Source organism: Kogia breviceps, chromosome 11 (assembly GCF_026419965.1).
Source record: "Kogia breviceps isolate mKogBre1 chromosome 11, mKogBre1 haplotype 1, whole genome shotgun sequence".
Classification (NCBI taxonomy): Eukaryota; Metazoa; Chordata; class Mammalia; order Artiodactyla; family Physeteridae; genus Kogia; species Kogia breviceps.
The window spans coordinates 18025282-18042117 of NC_081320.1; the positions used below are offsets into that span (position 1 = coordinate 18025282).

Consider the following 16836-nt stretch of genomic DNA (forward strand, 5'->3'; position numbering starts at 1 on the left):
AATGAATGATGGCTATAAACTTCCTCAGCCTCCCAGATGAATGGTTGTCACAAAAATGTGACGGCTAACAAAGCAGAAAAATGGCAAAAGAGGGAATATGCCTTGAGAATTATAGTGGAATTTAGTGCCAAATGCTTTGAAAACATAACTCTCATGGTCTATTACTTTATTTCACAAGTTAGTATATAATGGGAAAAAATGATATAATTTGTTACAGGCTTAAAACGCTGACTATCCTTCCTTTACTTCTCCTCCAGTTCTCATACCTTTTCTCTCTGTCACTTCCCATCTGCATAGCTATCTTCTTCTTTCCCCCAACACACACAGTATTAAGCACTGTGCCAGACAATGCAACACAGCGAAGGGAAAATAAAAAATAGTCTTTGTTTTCCAAACTTTCAGTCTAAAGAAGGTAATAGACACTAAAAGAAATAGTGTGACGATTATGATCACAAGCAGAAAGAGTTATAGGTAGCTAAAGAATAAGGTCAGTATTTTTTTTTTTTTTTTTTTTTTTTTTTTTTGCGGTACGCGGGCGTCTCACTGTTGTGGCCTCTCCCGTTGCGGAGCACAGGTTCCGGACGCGCAGGCCCAGCGGCCATGGCTCACGGGCCCAGCCGCTCCGCAGCACGTGGGATCTTCCCGGACCGGGGCACGAACCCGTGTCCCCTGCATCGGCAGTCGGACTCTCAACCACTGCGCCACCAGGGAAGCCCAGGGTCAGTATTTTTGAGGGAGAAAATTTAGGGAAAGAAGATTTGAGCCAGGTCTTGAAAGATAGTAAGAGTTTGACAGATCAAAAATGCGGGAACTTAGAAGAACAGGAAATATATTTGACAGTCTCTGAAGTCCAAAGTTGAACTCCACATTGTTACGTATAACTAGTATTGTCTGATACAACTTATGCAATGTGTAGGTGTGTATTAAAGAGAGAGAACAATAAATGACAGATACTTCTCAAAGTATTGAGGGACCACACACAGAAAATAAATTGATTGTTACTGTTTTGCAGTGTTTAATTTAAGGGGATGTCGCTTTAGATGCTCAGTGATCACCCTGAGAGCAAGTGTTTCAAGATGCACTCAGCAGTTAACTCGTGGCTTCACTGAGCAGCCTCAGAGACAGCTTTGGAGGCTGAGGATGGAGATACAGTCTAGGGCTGCCTCATCCAAAATGGTGGCCACAATCTACATGGAGCTATTGAACACCTAAAATGTGGCCAGTGCCACATGTTGAAAAGCTAGTTTTGGATACCTTTGAGTAAATGAAATATGTTATTAAAATTAGTTCATATGGTTCTTTTTGCTTTATTGACACATCTACTCAGAAGTTAAAAATTACAAATGTGCCTGACATTATATTTCCATTGGACAGCAGGCTTTTAAGATTAGCACCACAGACTCATCTTCTCTGCCTCAATCCTAATACCACAAATATATCTGTGTCATCAATTATGCTTTTGAATACATATTTAAGTTTACTAAGAAAGAGTTCTGTGGCTAAGAAAAGTGTTTGAAACCTACTGTGCCAAATTGTTGATAAGACAAGGAGAAAAAATAGTCTCAACTCATGATGGAATATTGTGCAGTGTTGAAATGGGATGAGGTAAGCTATGTGTCTTCAGAGAGGTAGAATTGGGTGAACAAAGCAAGCTGCAAATAACACTTATATGAGTTTTTAAATCTGCTGTATTATGTTTTCTAGTGTGTGTCTATGTATAATTACTTAGACAATGGTTTGGAAGGCTCACACCTACCTGACCTCAAAAGTCTGAGGATGGGAAGATAGTAGGGTAGGTGATAGGGGAGATTTGCTGAAAGATTAATTAGCCTTATTTATAATGTCTTAATTATTTGTTACAAGAAGAAGGTAGCTCTGTATCACTTTATTGTCATTATCAATATCATTATTATTATCATTATCACTAATACTACTAAGCTGGGTGATTTTCATTTCTTTCCATTGCATGGCTTTCTGATTCTAATGGGAAATAGTGTTAGCAATGGGGAATGGAAGGGGCACTCCTAAGTTGGTATCAAATTTAGGCAACAATGTATATAAGAAGTAGGCAGGACATCACCCTTCAGGATATTCAGTGCTGATCTAGGCTTGTTGGGATCACTCATCCCTTTATAAGTAAAAAGTCCCCGTTGTCTGAATAAATGAGGAGCTAAACAGCTTACCAAGTTAAACTAAAAAATTTAAAAAACAAAGAGTAAATTGTTTGGGGCCCCTACTAGAAGTTCCATTCAGCTCCGAGCTACAGAGAGACCTCACATACCCTGATCATCAGCACAGCCTTTCTGATGTCCCGAACGCCGTCGTATACCAGGCGAGAAGCATCGATGAACTCGTTCTCTTCAAATGGTTGAGGCACGTTGGCACTCAGGGCTTCAATGGCAACCTCCACTTGTTCAGCAAAGCGTGGCATCACTGTGGTAAACAAAGTGAAAAGCAGTGGATTAGACAATCTTTCTTTCATGCTCCCTTGTTTCAGCCCTTAGGGAAGATGGCAGGATCTGGGTATCCCAACATTTCAATGAAGCTGGGTGCCTTCCTGTCCATTTTGGAGTGGATCCAATTTAGTGATCTTTGTGCCACTTACCTTCAGCAAGGAAAGCAAACCATAACTCCCTGAATGCTGATGGTATGCAACAGAGCAAGTTTTTGAAACCTGCCTGAGGTAGTGTGGAATAGTGTATGTGAGTCCAGGTTTCACATTATCCTGAGTTGAGTTCCAATTCTGCTAGTTCCTAGCTGTGAAACCTTGGCCACGTTTTCTTAACCCTTCTAAATCTGTTTCTTTGTATATAAAGTATGACAGTAAGATCCTACCTTGGGGTTCAATGCGATAACGCATACAAATGCACGGGATGACATTTGGCCTTTAGAAAGTCTCAATAAATATGGACCTATCATTAGGTGCTAAAGTCATAGCTGGTTGAATAGCAGACTTTAATCTATGTTGTTTCATAGTAAAATGTAAATGAAATGATCCAATCCATTCCACTTCTGTCTGGAATGCAGGTCTTGAGACACTGGAGGTGGGGAGATGGCTGTGGAGGGAGGCTTGTGAAAAGACTGTGTAAGAGGGGAGATGGAACACCCAGAATATTCCATCAGAAAGGTTATGAAAAGAGACCAATGGACTCAAAAATAATTTGATTTTGTTCCATTTTCCCAGAACTTTGTTGATATGCAAGAGGATACATATGAACATTTTAAAATGTGGGCACCTCTTTTCTTAAATAAGGACACCTACATACACACTGGAAGTCTGTGGAAAGTAAACTTAGTGGCTACTTAAAAAATGCTGCTGATTCACTGATTCTCAAAAATTATAATTCAATTTTTTCAGCTGTCATCTTGTAACAATCAATTCATATGGCAAAGGAAAGCCAAAAGCACAATTCTTTTTATTTACAAGGATAATAAAATAGAAATGTCATTCATCTATATTTCCATTTCTGAATTTTCAGGCCTGATTCATCGTTATACTCATTTTCAAAGTCTGTGGATACTTTAACATCCATTCTAATCCCTAGTGGGAGAAACTCTGCTAAATTACTTTACTCTCTAGGGTCAGAGTATTCAAGATAAAACATTCCTTAAAAAATGTATTTCTACTAGGAAAAGTCAAATGTTATTTTTTTTTTTTTTTTGAAAAAGGAGGGTGAGAGGAAAACAGAGTAACCACTCTTTCAATAGAAATTATCAAAACCAAAGCATGGCAAGGGATGAATTTCCTTCTGTGAGTAAATTGCTATAAATGGTTCTCTATACTACTTGATTTTTTCATTTGGGCCTTTAAACTGCTTTTATATGAAAGGAATTTGGAAGATATTGAGAATATTGCTGCAAATATGAATCAAATGAAAATATACTTCTAAAACCCACCACATTAAACTAAGACCATTTCAGCTATACACTTTTGGTGGGAATAAACTGTTTTACATTTCTAAATAATCTAGATAATTGAAACTGATCTCCTTAAGCATGAAAACATTTTTGTATGTGTCATTTTCACATGAGTATCTTTCTTAAGTGAAATTACAAATTCCTTTCCTTTCCTAAACTCAAAATTCTAAACAATATTAATTCCATTTGATATCTAAGCTGCCATAATGACCATCAACAATTTTACGGATGTGTATGATAGTATCTGTAGCACTTAGCTGCACAAATTTTTGTCCCTTTTTTGTAACTGATAAATGACTGGTACTCCTCCATGTATGTAAGATAAATACTCTTACAAATCAATAAGGAAAAAATAGAAAAATAGACAAAAGTTTAGAAAAGGCAATTCACGAAAAGGAAATCCCATATTATTGATAAATACATAAGATGCTTGACTTCACTAATGAGTGGAAAAATTACAATGTAAATAATGAGATAGTTCATACCTGTTGGGGGATGAGCAAACAAATTAAAGCTTAAAATATCCGTCTTATTGAGCATGTGGAAAAAAGGGAACCCTTCTACTATAGATGGAAAGAAAAATGGGAACATATCATTTTGGCAAATGTTATGTCAAAATCTAGTAAAATGATGCTTTCCAGAGCCAGTCAGTGAGTTGCGAAATTAGCTAGGGCATAGCCAAATGCTGACTTCTGAGGAGATACTGATTAGGAGACCGAGTACACTGGGGGCACAGGAATGTCTTTGTGTCTCTAGAGTTACAGTTGTTTTTTCTTAGGTTGAATATTCCAAGAGTTAATAATAACAAGAGTTACATTAAACCTGTGGATAATAACTGCTTTAAGGGAGCTCTTTCAACTGACTCTAACCCAGACCTATTCTGAGTCTTCTAACTCAGGGGGGAACCACTGTGATCTGTGCACCCCAGGTTCACAGACTATATATGTGGATGGGACAAAATGAACTTAAGGATGTAAATCAGGAAATAGCCAGTATATTAAATCGAGTAAGTCCTGAGGTCTAAGTGTTTACTGGGAACAGAAAGCTAAAAAGATATGTCATTTGGGAGACATTTTAAAATGCACAAGAATACTGTGCATAATTTAAACATATACTCATTTTTATTACACATGTTCTGAAAAGATGTATGTCACCTTAAGTTATAGTGGTTACCTTTGAGAGCAGGAGGAGAGGCATGGAATTAGGTAGAGGTCTTAAGGAGGCCTCAGGTGTATCTTATTCTTGAAATAAATAATAATGTGAATCATATATTGCCAAATAATATTTGTTATACCTGGGGTACAAGCTGAGTGTCCGTTACATGAGTCTCTGTTCCTTTTGTATTTTTGAATCTTTTCAAAATTCAAATTTAAAAAGAGATCAACATAATACCCTGAAGGCTTTGTTTCTCCTTATAGAATAGGGCTCTGAAAAAATAAAGTTCTAGCTCATGGCCTAAACATAATAGAATCCAATTTGATCCATAGTATTAAGTGAGGAAGACCCTCAGAAATGTTGACTGCGATCAAATGCTTAATATTCCACTAAGATCCACCAGCTGGAAAGCTGAGTCGAGTAGTCCCTATCCACTAGACCCTCCCAGTGAAAACCTTTGATGCAGTCCAAAAGGGAAAGTGGTGTTGTGTTGCTTTGTTTTATTTGTTCAAGGTCACCTTGAGGAAGAGCTGGGGAAGAGGAAAATGCAGGAATTGACATGCTCTCTTTCTCCACCTGCCTCTAGCCCTGATTCTCTCAAGGGAGAGAGAAGAAAGCTAAACTGTAAAGGGACCATTCTCATAAGGGATGCTCTGGGGCCCCAAACATACCCAGTACTGCTCTGAAACCCCAAGTTTGCCAGAGGGCATTCTGTTTGCTCCAGCATGGAATACAGAATCTCTCTTGGGAGATTTAGGAGGTGCGGTTTTTGAAGGAACAACAGTGTTGTAGATGTGGTATTGTCAGAAGAGGCAGAAAGAAGAGATTGGAAGAGAAAATACCATCAATTTTCCAAGGAGGAAAAATGGTAGAGGAAGTGATGTGGAATCCTTACTTTTCAAATAGGGGCTCAAAGAGCAGTTTAGCATTAATATTCCAATGACCTTATTTTACTCCTCAAGCTGATAAAACCTAGAACTTGAACACATTCCATTTGATATTTATTTATTGTAACTGACTAGACATCCATTTCTCTTACCACAAGTCAGTGTTTTTCTGGGTCTGACCCTTAAGAAAATTTTCTTCCACGCTCTGTTCCTAAGTGCATTCAATACTTATTTATTTAGGGCTCGGTCAACTGCTAAAACTCTTTAACCAACATACCTTTGCTCTCCACACTGGCGCTCTCTTTCTTGTTTTAGTTTTATCCTCTCTGGTTTTTAAAGTGATAAGACAGAAAAACAAAAGTTTATAGAACAATGATCCATCCTGACAGAAGCTAAGAGGTTAGTTTAATTATGGATTTTTCCAGCGCTTTAATAGGGTTTGAAAAATGAAATACCCTCAAAGTAATACTGAGATAGAAACAGTCTCAATGTACTTCAAATATGATGCTGATTCTACTTCCCACTAATTAGGACAAAACACAGCATTGCCTTTGTGATTCACACATTGTATATTAACAGAATTTGTGATATAGGATTATATAAATAGAAGCTTCCTTCTACTTTCCGAATTACATCCAAAAATGTAGACGCCACTTTACTGTTATTTATCAGAAATCCTGGATTGCTCTTAATAGCTTATGTCCTCAAGGGGTGGTCAAAGTTGGAAATAAACTTTTAAATTCTCACTGTACCTTTGTATTCAGAGTGCACACTAGGCCACAGAATGATGATATTCCAGGAGTAATGAAATCAGAGTTAAGTATGCATATAAAAATCAAGGTCGCCTGCCTGTTCTAGTGTTGATCAAGATCCTAAAACAGGTGAGGATGATCTGTACTGAATCCTCCTGACAGACTTCAGAGGTGAAATTTTAGAGCACAGTGTGAGTCAGTAAAATGAACAAAACATTGTGCTAAAGATGCAAACAGGACTGCCAACCACCATAAGAACTGAATCCAAGGTTAAATAGAGGCAGTAGAAATGACTAGCCAACCAACTCCATTGCCTCTGAGTAACCACCTAAAAGGTCCATGCCCTGCTGTAAATGTTCCAATGACTTTTTTTAATATAGAGAGGACTATAAAATCTCTTTATAAAGATAAAAACACAAACATCTGACACGTGACTATAATTCCTATCTGTCTCTGTCTCCCCACTTATTCCTACATATATTCAAATGTTCCAATTAGACTGAATTACTTCTATGTCTTCAAATATGACAGAGACACACCATGTCATACCATGTCTATGATCAATTTATTCTCTCCTACTAAAATGTACTTCTTTCTCTGCCCCTGGTAAATACCTCCTCAATCTTCAACAACCAGTTTAGAATTAACTGCCATTGTGAAGCCTTCCTTAATCCCAAGACACTCCAAAGTTGGCCATTCTCTACAATTTTATAGCATCCTAATTATGTCTGCACTATTATAGTACTTAGTACACTGTATGAGGATTGTTTGCCATTTCTGTATGTCAGCTGTTTCCCACAGGAGTCACTTTTAGGCAGAGACTATCTCTTCTTCATTCATTACATCTTAAGCCCTTATTATGCTTCTGGCACAGCTATATCCAGCTGGGGTAAGGATGGGAAGTGAAAGAATGGGATGCGAGAAGGAAATAATTTGTCACCGAGTATTTCAGGGACAAAATGAGCAGTATCACATTCTGCATACTAAGTTGCTCTCTTTCTGACCATCATTTCATATTAGTTCAGTAATTTTATTAAAGAGTTTCATGAGTCATTAACCAAGTTATTAGTGGGCATTCTAGGTTTGGTCTCGAGAGACCTTTCAAAAACCTGAGTTCAGAATCCTTTCAGGAGTACTTGAGGGGAAGCTTCACCACTGAGCATGGAGAAAGATTCATTATTGTATCCTTGACTAGTTGACCAAAGCCAAACTAGCATACCTGCATGCATAGGGGTCATCCAATTGTGGCAGTGCAGTCAACCAACACGCTTTCTTGAGTGTGGTCCTTACACAAATTGTATTACTGAGGATAAAAAAGAAAAAATAGACAAGGCCTCTGCTCTAGAGAAAGAACCAGTCTAATAAGTGTTAATATAAAATAGAGAAATAAGAATGAGAACATTTGAAAATAATCTAAAAAGAGAATAAAATATTAGGACCCGGATAGAATTGTGGCCAATTCCAGTACAAGAATCAGTAAAACCACACCCTCTCCATTACAAATAGTTATGATGCTTCCATTTTAACAGTTGAAGTCAGGCAGAGAATTAGGTGTTAATCAGAGTAACTGGAGCCAGAAAGTATTAATTTGGGGAGACTCTGTGAGGGCAACTCTAGTATCCCCCTACATCAGGAAAATACTACTTGATGATGTTTCTGTAGGTAATGGATTCTTTCCTATAAATGGTTTCTATCAGACATTTCTAAGGAATTTTATTCAAACAGCCCCCAGTTAGATGTCAGGTTAAGAGGAGAAGAGAATATAAAGGAGAGAATGATGTAAACCATCATTCAGGCCTGAATTTGGCCAGAATAAAGTCTGACTGGCATTTACAAGACTCTGTGTGTACCTTGATAGTTCAGCACATCCATGAAGCATCATCAATTAGAAAGGAGCCTGTTTGAGTCTGAAGCTCCAAGTCTTACTAGTGTAGAAGTAGGAACTAACACAAACTGAAGCTATAACACATTTGTTGCTTTGGTAACACTCAAAAATGATGGAGGACAAATCATAGCCTCTGGTCATTGTTTCATATTGATTCAGTAACTTTAGTAAAGAACTTCATGACCTATAATTAAGTCATTAGAGGATGTTCTAGGGTCCCCCCATCCCAAACAGGGACCTTCCAAAATCTTGAGCTCAGAATTCTTTTTAGGGCTGCTTATGTTTCTACCTATTGGACAAGAAATAATCAAGTGGATCGATAAGTCTACCTCATGAACAAAGGCTATTTCATTACTGTATGTAATTTATAGACCCATGCACTCCCAGTAGATGTAGAGGTTTTCCTACAAGCACAAGAGTGGCCATAATCTTGTTGAAACACTTGGCTAGCATTTCCTGCATTATCCAGACTTTTACTTCTTGATTTTGCACACTCGCTCTAACACCGGTTATGATTTTCATCACCACTCAGCTTCTTCTGAGATTAAAGTTTGAATCTCTGATACTAAGTCAAATGAAATGTTCCCTAGTAATGTCATTAGATTCTTTCTTCCGTTTGACATGTACACTGTTACCTTTGAATTATGTACTAGCTTTGTCTTGTTTCTCTGTACAATTTCTCAAATCTGTCCTTCTCTGCTCCAACTCTCCCCTCCAATCACTTTGTGCCAATCTTGGCTTTTTTTTCCTCACTGTCCAGCTCTGTTATTATCCTCTCCCCTCCTGGCCAGATACTGCATAGCTCTATCTAGACGCAATGGAAGGCACTGCACGAAGAAATAGGTACATTATGGCAGAAGTTAAACATGTCCCTATTAAATCCATGTTGTGGGATCTGTTCATATGTCTTAATAGTCTATCCTAATTATGCTAGTCATCACCCTTATTGTTTGTCCCATCTTTATGCGTTTGCAAATATGTATGTGTGGTAGTCAGCCTCTGAGATGGGCCATTCTTTCCTGGTATTCCTGCCCTTGTATGATCCTGTCATCTTGAAAGTGGGCTGGAACTAATGACTTGCTTCTAAGCAATAGAATATAAAAAGGGGGATAAGGTGTCACGTTGGTAATTAGGTTACAGAAAGGTGCTAGCTTCCCATCTTCCTTGCCTTTTCTTGCTCTCTCACTTGCTCACCCTGATGGAAGCCAGTTGGTCTATGGAAAAGCCTCCACGGCAAGTAATGGAGAGAAGCCTCTGGTGAACAGCCAATAAAGAATTGAGGACTTACGTCCAATAAGAAATGAGCAACTGAGGCCTTTCAACAACAACATGAGTCAGCTTGGAAGCAGGTCTTTCACCAATTGACCCTTGAGATGACTGCAGCCCTGGCCCATACCTTGATTGCATCCTTGAGAGAGATCTTGAGGCAATGCCACCCAGCTAATCTGTGTCGGTCTCCTGACCCACAGAGACTATGAGATAGTAAAGGTTTGTAACGTTAACGCATTAAGCTTTGGTGTGATTTGTTACACAGCAATAGCTACATAATAGAATATGCTATGCCAGAAGTAGAAATAACAGTAAAAATAGTCAGAAAGACATATTAAAATTTCTGTTCATTCATTTGTAGCAGCTATGCTGGTCTAGGTTTCTGGTATATTTATTGCACTCAGGCAGAAGCTTAATTGAATCTTGATATTTGATTATAGTTATTTACAAGTTAACCAGTTTGAGCTTCAGTTTCCACAAGTGTAAAACAGCGGGCCTTCTGGTTTTACATAAAGTTTAAAAATAATACATTCTACAAATTTTATATACAATTTTAAATATAAACATAGGTAGTACTTAGTCACTGGGGATAAAGTGGCAAATAAAATAAATATGATCTTGCCTTCAAGGGACTAAAAAGTGGGATGTACGTAAGATGCTTCTCACTGTGCCAAGCACACAAGATTCACAGTAAGTGTTTCTTGTAATTGTCATCTTCACACCATGACCCTTTGTATCTACCCATCCACGCCCCCTTTTTCTTTGTTTACAGCAGGCAAAATCATCCGGTCTCCTTTGGATGGAGCTTGGAAGTACAACTACGTGCATGATTCATCACCAAAAAGTGGGCCTTGTGGGAGTGAAGTAAATTGAAAATAGCATACAAATTAGTGTTGAAATCTCTGAAAATTGGGAATTTGGTACAATTTATCTGAAAACTGAATTTCCCTGCTTTTATGCCCTGCTCTCTCCTTGGTAGGACTACATCACCCTTCTGATGGTTTTGCATTTTTAATAATGAATTTCCTATGAAATCCGCCCTCAGGACAAGATTTTGTAAACTCACTGTTATTATTTTCATTTTATCTTCATTGCCAAGAAAGCCAGTGTTAAACACTGTATTACAGTATGACCTCACCAGATCCATGAAGAAAGGAAATCTTTAAAAGTTAGAGACTTTACCAAAAAGCTCGTAACTGGAAAAGAGAAAATCAAACCCAGCTTCCCTATCTCAAATTAGACACTATTTCTAAAAGAACCTCTCAGCTTAACTTAATATTCTTGTGAAAGTGTTTTCCTTCTACCTCAAATGCATACTACTATTTTATATTAGCTGATTGATTGGATGTGAATCTTGAGTAAAGTATCCCCAAATGTTTTCTAAATGTGGAGGAGGGAGTATGGAAATAATATTTAAACTCTCTAAATTGAAATCATTCTCTGTCTAGGCCAGTGATATACTAGCTTTCACTGTGCTTTCTCTTGATAACTCTTAATCAAGGTAGAAGATATTGAGCTCTGGAAGCTAGGAGCCAGGACAAAAGAAGCCCAGCTTAATCTGCTCCCTATCCCCTGGTGACTATTTGTCAGCTGTTTTTACCTCTCCAGACAACCATCAGCATCCTCCTGGCTAGTCCTAATTCTTCCATGCTGTGTATATTCTTGGACTTTCTTTCGTCAGAGTCAGTCATCTGTTCCCTCTGTGGGAGTTCCGAAAGGCTGCCATTTTCATAAACTCATGTTTGGAAAATTATAATGTACATTTCAAACATCAAAATCAAACTCAAGCTCCAGAAGGCCATACATAACCCATGAGCTGAATTGTTTGATGAAAGATGAAAAAGGACTGCTTCGAAGAAGGAAAAAAAAATCTTCTAAATTCTGTCCACGATAACTACCCTAAGAGAATCAGGCAGCATGCATCTGCTTTTGTCTAGACACAAATTCCTTTCCCCAGGGAAAGAAAATGCTTGCTTGGAAAGTTCTTACATTTTAAAATCAGCATTTCAAAACTAATCACAAATTGTTTATAAGTTAAGAGGAAAGGATGGCACATTTCATTCTGAAACTTAAGGAATGAGTAAAGAATTGAACATGATGCCTTATTTAGGTTACAGTGTTTGTAGAAACCTAGCTTGATAAATAGTTAATTTTGGCATCAGTGAGATTTTAAATTTTAAGATGTAATAAAATAATTGCTAGGAATTTATTGCTCTTAGTTTAAAAGATTCTGATCTTGATCATTAAGCGTGTAATTTTTAGAAAGAGAAAAACCCCTAAAATAAGGTATTATTCTATGTCAGTTATGTTTTTTATTTATATTAATAAACATGTTTGTGCTTCAACTCTCATCGAGGCTGGAGGAAACGAAGAGGTAGTCTCAGATCTCAAGGGGTTAAAATTAAATTAGGAAGCAACACACACACACACACACACACACACACACACACACACACAGACAGACACACACACACACACACTCCTGGATAGAAAATAGGAGGGGGACAGAGAACAGAGAGGTACCTTAAGACAGAAAAATGGGCAAACACAGAGTTTGCAACACCTGGTAGGAGCTTAATGAGTGACAGTGAGTAATGAGTTACAGAGGAGTGGGATTGGCTGGTATGGTTACAGAAGACTTCACTTCTTCTCTAGGAAGAAATCAGCTAGTGGTAGAGAACAGGTAAAATATAGAAAGGCAAACCAAGTGGGGAGGTAATTTGGGGGTCAATTTGACAGGAATATCCAGAATCTCTCTGGTCCTTATGTCCATATGTTATCCCAGCTACAAGCATAGTTTCTTATTTTTCCTAATCAAACTATTTTTGGAATATTCTAATGATGTTCCCATTCAAGTGATTGTTGACATATTTTTCCTTTCTTTGATTCCAACACCTATTGCTGATGTGGTAGGGATTATGGGTAAAAGGAACTTACTGCTGCCTCACTTGTGCCCAGTTAATACACCCTGGCCACCAGTTCCTGTGGAGCCCAGCACTGGCCCTTCTGTCATTCCATGGCCACTACCACGGATGCTGATCCCTCATATCCTTGAAGGGACAAAGAAGTGTCATGTCCTTTGCAATCCCCAGGATTCGGAGTCTATGATATGACTCACACAGAACTGGAAATTCATGTCTTCCTTTTAGTTTTACTTTGAAAATTGGGCACTAGAAAAGTGCTGTTTCTTCCACTATGTTGCTCCATAAATGTGTAATTGTGAGCCTTCCTATATCCATCCTACCCCACCTCCACGTCCATGTTAGAAGTTTATTATCAGGCCAAAATTGTTTCTCTTGGGACTTCTCTTGTGATCCAGTGGTAAAGAATCCGCCTTCCAATGCAGGGGACACGGGTTCGATCCCTGGTCAGGGAACTAAGATCCCACACGCCGCGGGGCAACTAAGCCCAGATGTCACAACTACTGAGCTTGCGCATCTCAGTGAGAGATCCTGCGTGCCTCAACGAAGATCCCGCATGCCACAGCTAAGACCTGAGTCAGCCAAAAAATAAAAAATAAAATAAAATGATGAAAATAAATAAAGTCAATAATTTTTTTTAAAAGTATTTCTCTTATTTTCTCAAGTTGTATTCTCCTCAGGTGGTTCTTCAAGCTGGTCATGTGTGAATTCTAGCAGAACATATTACAAACAAGCCAGTATAGAGAAGATATTTTCATATTTCTGCATGGCCAGGACTTTCTGAGCAAAAATGACTGGTAACCTGGTTCAAGGTATGACTCAATAGCAGTCCTAAAATGGTGAAATAATCTGGAAAGAGATTGACGGGTTTATCTCCCCAGAGATATGTGTTTACATTTCAAAAGGGAATAAGACCAAGAGTCATTCATTTATATTCTAAAGGGTTGTAACAACCTGGGGACCTTTCCTGGAGAGAGTTTATTCACATTAAAGAGTGAAGGTTTTTCTCTCCCTCTCAGGAGGGGAGGGAGACAGCTGAGCACCAATTGTTGTATAAACTCTCAGATTCCTAATTCTGTGGTTCTTCTCCTGTAGTATGGACCTCCTTCGTGTGGGCAGACTTTATCTGACCTTATCACACTGCCTTGAGAGGTAGAATGAGGTATAGGGAACTGGCAACGTTATTGTTACTAAGAAAGAAGTTTGTTCTCTGAGCAAGAAACCTTGCATTTGCATTCAGGATAAAACAAATAACTATCGATATTAAAAACCATCAGCCAGATCTGTACAATACTTCAAGTATGTAGGTTTCAGACATACGGAAGAGGCTCTGAGACAACCTACATGTTGCCTGTTTAAGGGCTATTAAGTGAATGAAATTTCCTCTTGTTCCTCCTACACTTCTGACTTCCCACCTCCAAGACTAGCACAACCACCACTTAGTAAGACATATCCTCCATATTGTAATCATTTTGACCTTTCAGGGGGAAATAAAATGCTTTACATCAATAGTAAGGGTTATATTAAAATGCATTTAAAATATATTAGGAAGTCTAGGCTGAGCTGAATCTCAGTCATTACAGCTTCTGTGGAAATTCATTACTTTCATAATTTAATTTCAAGGTCAGTCACAGAGAAGTGACAGACTATAATAGTCCTTCCTATCTCTAATAACTAATACTTCTGTCTTCCCAATAATCTGTCCTTACTGCCTTCTTCTGATATTGATCTTACTTCTGTCCATACCCCTTGCCTCTGGTCACGGGGATAAGCAGGTCACCCAGACATGTCCAATGATAAAACTTGATCTCGCTAGCAACAGAAATCAGTCCAAGTGAAATAAGCATACCCCCAAGTGGCCAAGAAGATTGCTCTTCTTTGATGTGTAGAAAGTAGGAAGAAAACAAGCATCTCTACTTATCCTGGAATCTTGAGTTTTAAGCCTAAGGCTGCTGCTAGTGGACATATTCTCCACTGAAAAAAAAGGTCATATCTTAATTTTTCGTATTCATTTAATCACTGCTTACATATTAAAGGCTAATGATGTGATAATACTTGTCTAGACCCAAGGCACGTACAAGAACACCTGCCTCTAGGAAGTGACAATCTATCTGTGGACCATTGACACTGAAGAGGACGTACTAAATGTCAACAGACTCATAGAAATAGATCCCTGTTGTCTCTAGCTGAGACTTGAGTCAGATCTTAAAGGATAAGTTCAATACACAGATGTAGAGGAGGAGGAGAAAACGGGGAAGATGACAGGAAGGAGAGTGGGAACAGCATGGATGTGTTTTAACTGAAAAATAATAAATACACCTGTCCAGATGGAGCAGAGGGTTTATACAGAGGATTCATGGGCAGTGATTGTCCATGTTGAGTGCAGTCATGAGGAAGCCAAGAAACAGTGAAGCATATATCCCCAAATCAATAATATTGACCATACTTGGATGATGAAACATCAGGCAATACATGAGAAGCTTGAGGCTTAGGGGCATTAACTAATTTGTGTAAGGTCACATTTAGAAGTCAAGGAATTGAGTTCTTCTGATTCCTTACCTGGATTTCATCTATACATTGTACTGACACAATGGTACCCCTCATTATCATTTCTAGTTTGGGTCCTTTCTATTCATTCCTCTTACTGGGCAAAATACACAGGAATGCTATAAAAAAAAAAAACCTCTTTTATGAAAACTTTACATAACAGAAGCATGAAATTACAACTTACACCATCTCTATTAAGTGAAAGAAGTCAATCTAAAAAGGCTACATACTATTTGATTCCAACTATATGACATTCTAGAAATGGCAAAATCATGGAGACAGTGAAAAGATCAGTGGTTACCAGGGGATTGGGAGGGGGAGAAGGTTGAATAGATGGAGTACAGTGAATTTTTAGGACAGTGAAAAATACACTGTATGAAACCATAATGATGGATACACGTCATTATACATTAGTCCAAATATAATAGAGTATACAACACCAAGGGTGAACCAAAATGTAAACTATGAACTTTGCGTGATTATGATGTGTCGGTGTAGGTTCATCAATGGTAACAAAATGTACCACTTTGGTAGGGGATGTAGATAATGCGGGATACCATGTATGTGCAGAATCCAGGGAATTGATTCAGAATCATGGGAAATCTTAGTAGCTTCTCCTCAATTTTGCTGTGAGCATTTAACTGTTCTTTAAAAAAAAAGTCTTGAAAAAATGTATACCATCTGTTTGGCCTAAGTGTTCTCCAAAATAATGGAATTTTCACTTTCATTTACAAAGTGCTTAATAACAGAATCCTCATTAAAAAGTCTTCATTTTTTTCTATTCTTTTTGGGCTCCCTCTGAAGAAAGAACTGCTGGCATCTCAAAGATCTCTCAACCTGATGATATTGACATTGCCACAAATTTGCATCAGCCATCAAATTTACAAAAATGGCATTTCAATGTAATCTGCTCTGTGAAGGATGAGCTACTTTAAACATAATATCATTGAATGTACTTTCAGGCCCCTCAACTTTCCACAGCAATCTGACTTTGCAAATGAGATCTCTGAAAATGGGTCTTGGGTGCACTCGCTACCAAGCTATTGGCAATTTGTTATAATTCAGGTTTTATTGAAGAGCCCATCAAATATGTTAGTATTTAATGAGTCTGATGTACATCGAGTTTATTGTGCTTTCATCTGCCTAGATTAGTTTTATAAAAAATAAATAGGTAAATTTTTATGTACTGTTGCCCTAGAATTTTAACATACTAATAATCCACAAAATCGTGTTTTCAAATTAACTCAGCATTCATATCAAGACAAAAAGCACTCTTCAAAAAAATTTACTTACTCTTTACTGAGTAAAATAATTTATGGAAAATTAACTACAGACTGTTTCATCACTCTTTGGATCTCTCTCAATTTCTAGCCTTGCAGTGAAGGTAAAGTGGGAGCTCTCTGTACAGAGATCCACACCTGCATCGTTTGCATGTATAAACAGAGGTTGGCCTGTATTTGAAAACCCCATTAGCAGCAAAGTCTGGTCTAGTCAAGATTTTT

At 38.0% G+C, this 16836-nt stretch overlaps 1 protein-coding gene across 2 annotated transcripts in view; it reads right to left on the minus strand.

Annotated features, from left to right (window-relative positions):
* Window positions 1-16836, minus strand: part of CTNNA2 (catenin alpha 2) — a 1184370-nt gene that overhangs the window by 72818 nt on the left and 1094716 nt on the right. For both annotated transcript variants that reach the window (XM_067007311.1, XM_059079035.2), the window contains exon 13: window positions 2282-2433. In XM_067007311.1, coding sequence (XP_066863412.1) covers window positions 2282-2433 — 152 coding nt within the window. The remainder of the gene's footprint in view (window positions 1-2281; window positions 2434-16836) is intronic.